Source organism: Salvia splendens, chromosome 3 (assembly GCF_004379255.2).
Source record: "Salvia splendens isolate huo1 chromosome 3, SspV2, whole genome shotgun sequence".
NCBI classification, from domain to species: Eukaryota; Viridiplantae; Streptophyta; class Magnoliopsida; order Lamiales; family Lamiaceae; genus Salvia; species Salvia splendens.
Genome location: NC_056034.1, coordinates 14,506,218 through 14,515,717, shown reverse-complemented (window position 1 = coordinate 14,515,717; position 9,500 = coordinate 14,506,218). Strand labels below are relative to the sequence as shown.

Below are 9,500 nucleotides of genomic sequence, written 5' to 3'. Positions count from 1 at the left end.
TCCAAAAGATAGAAAGTCGACTGCGGGGTACTTTACCTTTGTAAGAGGGAATCTTGTCACTTGACGGAGCAAAAAGCAGAAAGTGGTTGCCTTGTCAAGTGCCGAGGCAAAGTTCGAGGGATTAGGAGTGGCCTAACCGAGATCCTATGGTTGAAGAAGCTAATGATGGAGTTAAGCATGAATTCGCAAAAGTCGTGTAAGTTGTTCTGCGATTACAAGGCATCAATCAGTATATCTGAGAATCCAGTTTAGAATGATCGGACGAAGCATGTAGAGGTGGATATGCACTTCATCAAAGACAACATAGAGGCCAGAATAGTAGAATGTTAAGGACCTAATTCCTTAACGGAGATCGGCGGCTGTCTGCTCGGCGATCAAGGGATTTTTCCGGCGTCTCGAGAGGAGATCGGCGGTGGTTCTAGTGTCTTGCTGCCCGATGGAGGAGTTCCGCGCACAGCAAGACACTAGAACCACCGCCGATCTCCTCTCGAGACGCCGGAAAAATCCCTTGATCGCCGAGCAGACAACCGCCGATCTCCGTTAAGGAATTAGGTCCTTAACATAGAACTTCCCTTTGTAAAGTCTGAAGATCAGTTAGCCGATATCCTAACAAAGGCTGTGGACTCAAGAAGCTTCCGCGAAGTATTGGGCAAGTTAAGAATGAGTGATCTCATTACTTAACTTGAGGGGGAATGTTGGAAAGTAAATAAAATAAAATCAAGGAAAGATCCCTGAGATTAGGGAATTACCGTGGAGAAGGGGAAATTAGTTAGGGTAAATCTTTACCATGTTTAGCTATTTCTTCCACTACTTAATACCGTGTATATGCCTCTGTAAATCGAACACGTTGAATGAATGAAATTCTCCCTTTCCACAATATACTCTTTTAAGATACAATTGGTTTGACTGCTTAAGATAAAAAAAAATTCATAGTTTACTCAAAATTAAGCTGACCCAAGATTAATATTGTCCCAAGGCCGTATCCACAATATCGAACAACATTCATAAAACTCAATCTTACGAGAACACCATCCTAACCAACTTTGTGCTTTTTATAAGATTTTCTGAAGTCGCATTTCCACACCCGTGGTCTTCAAGCAAGACTTGTTTCATTAGGAGACTTGGCAGTTGCCAAATTTCTGTCTTTCTCACTCTAGTCATCTTCAGCTAATCTTTCAAAAATTATGGCAATTGAGATAAATCAAACAAAAAGCAAGAAATATTTTTATGAAGATGCTCTTGATCTTTCCAAAATAGTGGCAATAAAATAGAAATTAATAAACAAAAAAAAGAGAGGTAGGATTGATTTAGGGCATCATTAACCCCGTCCCCATTTCCGGCCCTAAGTCCCCTCCACGTCATCATTCCTCTACAGTTGCGGCCCAGGACCCAACTGCTGTAACCCTGCAGGTTGCGGCCCAGGCCGCAACTAATAAATGACACTATTCACAACTCCAACCTATTTAACTCGTAAAATAAAAAAACGCTGGAAATTTATAACACGGAAAATTTAATTTCATCGAATACTGCAAAATTACAACATAGAAATTTTAAAACTGAAAATAAAATACATAAAAACAGAAAAACATAACAGCTTGGTAGCGTTCAACTTCGTTGTTGATTTCTTCTTGGATTGCCGGTAGCGCCTCTGCTAACGACCGAGACATTTGATCTTCGAATATTCTTTGACGTGGAGGCATTTTTTCGAATTCAAGGAAGAGATTTGAAGTTGAATATGAAGTTGAATGTGTATGAAAATGGAGTAGTATTTATAGAAAAAATTTTCGAATTTAAAAAAAAAAATTGGTTGCGGCCCGGCCCGAGGAGCGTGTAACGCTGGGCCGGGACTCTACAGTTGCGGCCCGTCACCGTGCAACGCCGTCCCAGGCCGGGACGCGGGACGCGCGACAGGCCGGGAACGCGGCCCCGGGACGGGCCTGGGCCGTGACTCTCCTCCGTGCAACGCTCGGGACGGGCCGGGACTCGCGAGATGCGGCCCGGCCCCTTGCGTTAAAGATGCTCTTGGGCCTCACCAGCTTTATCCCTAACATCGTTATCCTCTTTGATGGATGACGCCATAAAAGAGAGTCCCAGAATAGAATAAGCCAATAAAGTCCTTAAAGAGGGGAGAAAAAGGACATTTAAAATAATTGGGAAATGTGCCAAATCACTCCAATATCTCACACATATTTTAAATGCATTAATACTTACAAGGCTTTGAGTAGATTATGATCAATCCTCCTGCAATACCTTCTATAAAATCATTACTACTCTTCTTTTCTGCAACACAGAGAGAGAGTGAGAGAGATTCAAACACCAACAAAGAAAAGTTTTGTCGAAGAGGGATTTAAGTTTTGCAGGAAGATGTTGGAAGGGAAAGCTTTGATTGAGGACACAGATATGCCATTGAAGATGCAGATCCAGGCAATGGCATCTGCTTCTCAGGCTTTGGATCTCTACGATGTTCTTGAATGCAAATCCATAGCTGCCCACATCAAGAAGGTCAGATATTTTTCTAATTTCTGTTTTTGGGTATTTCAAGATTCAGTTTTTTTTATGTTGGGTGCTGAGGGCTGAAGGTCTGTTTGGTTGCAGGAGTTCGACAAGAAGTATGGGAGTGGATGGCAGTGTGTGGTGGGATCCAACTTTGGGTGTTTTTTCACTCACTTTAAAGGGAGCTTCATATATTTCACACTAGAGACTCTCAACTTCCTCATCTTCAAAGGTGCTTCCTAGTGGTAGAGAGAGACAGAGGGTGTTGTGGAATGTGTGTTAGGACTATAGGAAAGAAGACAAAGTGTTCATTTCCTTTTCTAACTTTTTTCTGCTGTTGAGGAACTCCTTTTGATACTCCTCTTATGCAGAAGTTTAGGCTGTAACAAAATATGATATAATGATCTGGGCATGTTCATGAGAAGAAATTTGACTGAGGTTTGTATGATCAGAAAGGTCTTGAAGCTCTATAAATCATTTATCTGGAAAATATTTGTGGAATGTTTTATCTAGAAGATGAATGTTGTGGATAAGCTCAACACTTGCAATCATCAGTCTCTTCTCTTGCATCCTATATTCCTATTCCTACCTACATCTTTTACATTGTGCACACATTGCACCACAACTCAACTTGTAAATGATGTGATTCCATATTCTGTTTTGCCGACACAAAAACACAACACAAAATGTTTACACTTGGCATCTAATTTGATTCCAAATCACCAATTGCTGTGACTGAGTGGGGGGAGTGGAGTGGAGTGGAATACAAGACAGACATCAATTCTCTTTGTAAAAACTAAGTTTCAAGAAGGTGAAACTTAGCATCCTAGCTAGTTTTTTGGAGAATCGATTAGAAAAATGACAACAAGAATCTATATCTAAGTGCCCATCCTAATTCCTAGCTACTAGTTTTTTGGAGCACGGTTTTAAAAAATGACGACAAAATCTAGATTTAAGTGCCATTTTATGTCTGCAATAGAATAATGAACTCTGTTGTGGGAAATGGTAGTATAATATTTAGCTAGTCCCTATGGCAATCCACGGCGCTGTTGCTATATCGTTCCTTAACCGTTCCTTAAACTACTATTTGCGAACCTCAATGCACTTTTTTACTTCATTTCTTAACTAAGAAACGGAACCTGCAACCCTCCGTTCCTTATCCGTTCCTTAACCATTCCTTAAATTACTATTAATTCAATTTCATTTTTTATTTTTATTTCCAACTCAATTCAATTAAAACAAACACACTTCATTAAAAAACACACAACATAAAAAAAATTACAACTTAAAATTTTAAAAAATAAAAAACACACAATTAAAATCCTAAAAAATTAAACGTTGCATAATTTAAAATACAAATTTAAAGAAAATAAAAAAACTACTCCGCCGGCGAATCATCCCCTGAAGGCGGTGGAGGTGCAATAGGAGGCGGAAGACCAAGTTGTGCTGCCATATGCACAATTCCGTTCCACCAGGCTTGGTATTGGGAGGGCGAGAAACGGGAAGTGTCCGCCATTGTGGCGGTCATGTACACCGCCATAAGGGTGTTCGAGACCCCCGAGCCCGATCCCGGGGCCGCCTGGCTTGATTCGCCTCGGCCCTTCCTCGCTCTAGCCGCCTTCGCCGCCTTGGTCCCTTGCGGCCGACGGCGCCCATGGCTGGATACCGCGGCATCGCTGGCCGTGCCCACAAACTCCTGCGGTGCACCCTCTTGTGCGCCGCTGCCCTCACCCCTGTCACCAGATGCGTATTGGCCACTCGCCGTGTGCTTCGTGCGCTTTGAGGTTGAGCCCGAGCTGGAGCGGACACCGCCGGCCCACCTTTCCTCGTCCTTGACGACCTGCAAAATATCAACATATTTGAATTGTTTACCGGTGTCCTGGTTGTAGAAGCGCAAAGCCGCCCTCAGAATGTCGGCTCCCGAAGCTCCGCTTTGGTAGTGCGCCGCTTCGGTCGAGTAGATGCCACAGAATTTTTTGACCTGTTTGTCGACTCGGCCAAAGTGACAGCGGGGCATCTTATATGTGCGCTTCCGAGACCCTTTCGGCTTCATCTGGTGGTAGATCTCGGTGACCTTTTCCCATAAGCACTTGTTGGGTTGTTGATTCCCGACGACGGGATCGTACGAGACGGTGATCCAAGCGTTGTACACCGCCATCGTTTCGTTGTTGCTGTACGGATGCCGGCCTAGATCCTCCTCCTCGCCCGCCTCCGACTCCACCCTGGAGCTTCGCCCGCCTCCGACTCCGCCCTGGAGCTTCGCCCGCCTCGGCCTCCTCCCAGAGTGGGTTCAACGGGGAAATCCTCCCGAATCTGGGATAATCCCTGCGAATACCGCGGGGCGGAGGGACGTGCGTATGCATCCACGTCAAAAGTGGGTGGTTGGTACCAGTGTTGTTAGGGTCGCGGGGCGCCCCGGGGCGATGAGGGGGGACCCCGGGTCGCGGGGCAATGGGGCGACGGGGCGAGAGACCCACAAATCGGGGCGCCAGAATAGCCGAATGATGATTATATTTGTATCTCTTTTATAAGTTTATTGCTTGAATGTTTATCACATCAAATAAATCTACATACATCATTACTCCATATTAAAAAAGAAGATTAGACGAAAAATATAAAATTTTAAACAACATAACATAACTAAATAACTGAATTTTATTATAAAAAATCATCAAAGTTCCAAAATGATATGTAGAAAGTTGCATGTAAGTTTATATCTGGTATTCGGATCAGCTCTTGCATATTTCCTAGCGGGGTCTTGAGACATTTTGTATAAAAATGATATGTAGAAAGAAACAATCATTTATTTATAATTAATGATAATTCACAATGTATGAAATTGCTATTGATAGAAAAACTAATAAAACTAATAATTATTTTTATTCATCCGACATGACCTCGTGAACAAGTGCTTTAAAAAAACAAAAAAGGCCAAGAAACATGTTGTAAAAAATGGAATATGAGAGAAAAAAAGTTGGAAAAAAGTAACACATAATTGCTTTGCTTCACGGAAGCCTCTGTAAATTTTTATCTCTCTCTTGATTTGCTTCACGAAAGCTGACACAATTTATAGAATATTTAATCCTGACACCTTTTTTATTATTCAAATCAAAACTCCACAAGCTGATTATGGGATTTTGGACAAGATTACACCTGTACCAACTCTCATTCTCCTCTTGCCAAATCATGTTCAACCTCTACACTCATTTTTTTCACAAACCCCGATGCAAGAAAGATAAAAAAGCCAAACTTTAATTTGAGTCCACCCAAGAAAAACGATGGAAAATAGGAGAATACAAAAAAACTTTGATGCTTGTACATATAGATAAACCTTGAAAATCTGGACGTCGAGTCGTCGAAGGAGTGGTGGCTGAAGAATAAAGTGATTTTTGCTTTTGCTGAAGAAGACCCACGTCGAAGGAGTGGTGGCTGATGAAGAAAGGAGAAGAAAAAATCGGCTCGCTCCACGGCGACCCAGATGGCCCAAGCGACCCACGGCGACCCAGGCGACCAAGGCGCGCCCCACCGTCGCTCCACGGATCTCGCACGACCCCGCCGCATCGGGGCGATGTCGGTCTCGACCCTTGCGACCCGCGACCCAAGCGCGCTCGGGGCGCGATTTTAACAACACTGGTTGGTACCCACCCGGCGTCGCCGAACCCTGGGTGCCCGACGTCGACGAACCGGAACCACCCAGTGTGTTGTACATGGTCTCCCAATCGTTAAACGTGTTGAGATCCCACCCGCCGGAGCCGCCACCGCCGGAGTTGCTGTCGCTGGACATTTTGTGATGAGATGTTAGATGAAAATTGGAGAGGAAATGAAATTGATTTAGGAAGAATAGATGTGTAGTTGTGTGTGATATGAGGATGAATTAGGAGTATTTATAGAGTAAAAAAAGAAAAAAAATTTAAAAAAAAGAGAAAAAACGGATATAAAAGGTAATATTACCGTTTAATAAAAAAATTATTATTTTTTTAATTCGAATTTAAAAAAAAGATTTATTGCGTCATCGTGACGACGCCTACCCGCGGGCCGGCTAGTGGGCGTCACGCATGGCGCAGGGGCGCGTGGCGTGACAGCCCGTCCAGCGTCTCGCAGGGACGGGTTACGAGACGAGATGGGTACGGTTCCGGGGCGGGACGGAGTGCCGCAACGCGTCTCGCGGGCGTTCCGTCCCTCCGGCACGGAACGCAGGATGATATCACGCCGCGTTGCGGATGCTCTAAAGCTTCACGTGGCACAACTAACTGTATTGTCAGAAGAAATCTTCAACAAATTTGTTTGGCAAACTTACTATTGTCTCTTTAAGGAAATGATTAATTATCCAAGATAACACCATGTTCAACTGAATATGCAGGCCTTTAAATGAATTTTAAAAATGTTTTAGTTACAACTTGTCTGTTTTATCCTTTTATTAATAACACAAAATTTTTACCATCATGTTCTGTCTAAAACTACCACTATAAAGATGCCCAAAATCTATTATAATTTCGACATTTTTAGAATCTCGTGGAAGTGGCAATAAACAATGTTATTTCCAACAATTAACTCTAGAGTAAACTAAGACGACAATGGGATAAAGTGATCTATTAGGTTTGATCTTAAACCATTAACTTTTTAAAAAGTTTTTGGTGTCAATGGAGTTCATAGCAAAACGAGGGGGGGGGGGGGACCAAGTCAAGAAGATCATAGAATACTTGAAAATCAATAGTTGTTTCAGTAGAAGCACATGAGGTAGCATAAAACAAATCCCCTCAATGTTGTGTTTTGGATGATGACAGAAGTAGTGAGTGTGACTAAAGAATCATACAACCTACTTAAATCAGTAGTCGTATGGACCGACCTCCTATCATTATTGATCCAATCTTCACATCTTCAATCACCATTGAGTCCCGACCACGTATACAATACGAACTAATAAACAGAATTATAATTTACTTACATATTTCATGAACAAAAAGCATGCATTTGTCTAATGTTAAGTGAGTTTAGCTGAAACCATACCTTATCAGCTGTGGTGCGACTCTTAGATGACAGGATTAAGCAACGGTTTGTTTGAAAAATGTGTTTCCAGGTGTCCAATGATGAGGTCCGCCAGTCTCTTGCGTGTTTCATATGTGCTAGCTGCGCCATGTGGTGAGAGGACTACATTGTCAAGCTGAGCTAATAGATCAGGCACCTCAGGCTCGTGTTCCAGCACATCTAGACCGGCTCCTCCCAACCTGCCTTCAGCAAGGGCAGAGATCAACTCAGCTTGGTCAATGTGGGAGCCTCTTGCAATGTTGATGATAATCCCATCTCTACCTAACGCGTCCATGACACCACGGTTGACAATGTGGTGAGTTTCAGGCGTTAGTGCACACGACACAACAAGGATTTGGGAGTCCGAGGCCAGGTCAGTGACAGAAGTGTAGTAGTTATATCTTGAATCTGGTTTTGGTGAACGAGAGTGGTATCCGATTCGACACCCAAAAGCTTCAGCTCTCTTAGCTATGGCTGAGCCAATCCTTCCCAATCCAATAATACCAACTGATTTCCCACTGAACTAATGAAATGTGAAGGAAACAGATACCAAGATTACTACTTCATTGATCTAACATAATAATCATCATAAACCTTCCAAGAAAACTTCGAACACAAAATGGCCGATTTACCATTAAAAATCACAACAAAAGTTTCAAAAACGCCTCATTTTCAAATCCAATCGCCTAAGCAGAACTCATTCGTGCAGTAATGAAAATATCATCTCAACATTGTAAAATCTCAAAGCCATCATTCTATTTGAAGCTTCAAAATTCATCCTTTGCTTTTCATTTCCCACAAAAATCTCAATCAATGTTAATTAAATTCCAGTGACTGTAAATAACAGAATGATTTGTAGTACATGTTTATAGGAAAGTGCAATAAGGGAAAAATTCGAGGAAAAAATAACACACGGCAAATAAAATCAAAATATCAAGCTAACCCTATTCCTAAAATCCCCAAATCCTATCGCAATAGCAATCGAAATAAATCGAAAAACAAAATTCACCTTCGAGGACAACTTGAAATCAGAATTCCTCCACTCGCCCCTCCTGACATACCGGTCCGCCGCACAAATCCGGCGCGAAGTAGCCAAAATCAGCAGAATCGCCATGTCCGCCACCTCATCCGTCAACGCGTCGGGGGTGTAAGTTACCCTAATGCCCCTCGTCCGGCACCTATCCAGATCAATCTTATCGAGGCCGGAGCTGTGGCTGGCCACGATCTCGAGGAGCGGAAGCGCGTCGATCATCTCGGCGTCGGGGCCTTGCACGCCGTTGCAGACCACCGCCCTGATCGAGCTCGAGTGCTCCCCGAGGAAATCGCGGCGGAGATGCGGCGGAGACTCCCAGAATTTGAAGAGGGCGTAGCGTTTGGAGAGCTCTTGCTGGATGTACGGCGACAGCGGCCGGAGTAGGAGAACGCCGATTGGATTTGAAGCAGTCTCCATTTTCACTCTGTTTGGCGGATTGCAGTTGGGTTTCGCGGGTTTTTGAGAGAGGGATTAGTTATGACTTGTGATATCTACAAATAATGATTAATCATAATTTCTTCTCTAAAAATTTACTACCATGTAAAACAAATTATATCTAGTTAATATCTTTTTTTTTAAATTTTAAAGAGCTAATCACAATTTTTTGTAAATTTTTAATTGTGCCATCTCATCAATTTATAAAAAATTTACATATGAAAATCATCGACGTCATAATATTAATACACATACGTACTATTCATACATATTATCAAAATAAATTTTATACGTGTGCGTCAATTCAACATCGCATTTGCCTAAAACATCGTCAGTAGAGAATTGGAAGTTTTAACTTTGTCATTCAAATTTTAAAAGATGCAAAAAATGCTTGAATTTGAGTGAAACTTTGTAATTTTACCCACAATTAACCCTGATTTCTATTCAAAATGTATATTCTTTTGAGAATATAATAGATAATCATTTGAAAAGATTAGAATAAAATTTATTGATA

At 42.3% G+C, this 9,500-nt stretch overlaps 2 protein-coding genes across 4 annotated transcripts; one reads left to right on the top strand and one right to left on the bottom strand.

Moving 5' to 3' along the window:
* The first annotated feature begins 2,221 nt into the window (after positions 1–2,221).
* Positions 2,222–2,994, top strand: LOC121795152 (dynein light chain 1, cytoplasmic-like). The gene is made up of 2 exons (XM_042193610.1): positions 2,222–2,502; positions 2,596–2,994. Exons 1-2 carry the CDS (start codon positions 2,365–2,367, stop codon positions 2,734–2,736), a joined length of 279 nt encoding a protein of 92 aa, XP_042049544.1. The 5' UTR covers positions 2,222–2,364; the 3' UTR covers positions 2,737–2,994.
* Positions 2,995–5,565: 2,571 nt separating this feature from the next.
* LOC121795123 (glyoxylate/hydroxypyruvate/pyruvate reductase 2KGR-like) lies at positions 5,566–9,027 on the bottom strand. Of its 3 annotated transcripts, none has more exons than XM_042193572.1 (3): positions 8,528–9,027; positions 7,501–8,041; positions 5,566–6,269 (listed from the first exon to the last, which is right to left on the bottom strand). In XM_042193572.1, exons 1-2 carry the CDS (start codon positions 8,966–8,968, stop codon positions 7,523–7,525), a joined length of 960 nt encoding a protein of 319 aa, XP_042049506.1. In that variant the 5' UTR covers positions 8,969–9,027; the 3' UTR covers positions 5,566–6,269; positions 7,501–7,522. The 3 variants fall into 3 exon arrangements, with proteins under 3 accessions (XP_042049506.1, XP_042049505.1, XP_042049504.1); XM_042193571.1 differs by lacking the exon at positions 5,566–6,269 and adding an exon at positions 7,191–7,410; XM_042193570.1 differs by lacking the exon at positions 5,566–6,269 and having other exon boundaries at positions 7,191–8,041.
* Between the last annotated feature and the right edge of the window lie 473 nt (positions 9,028–9,500).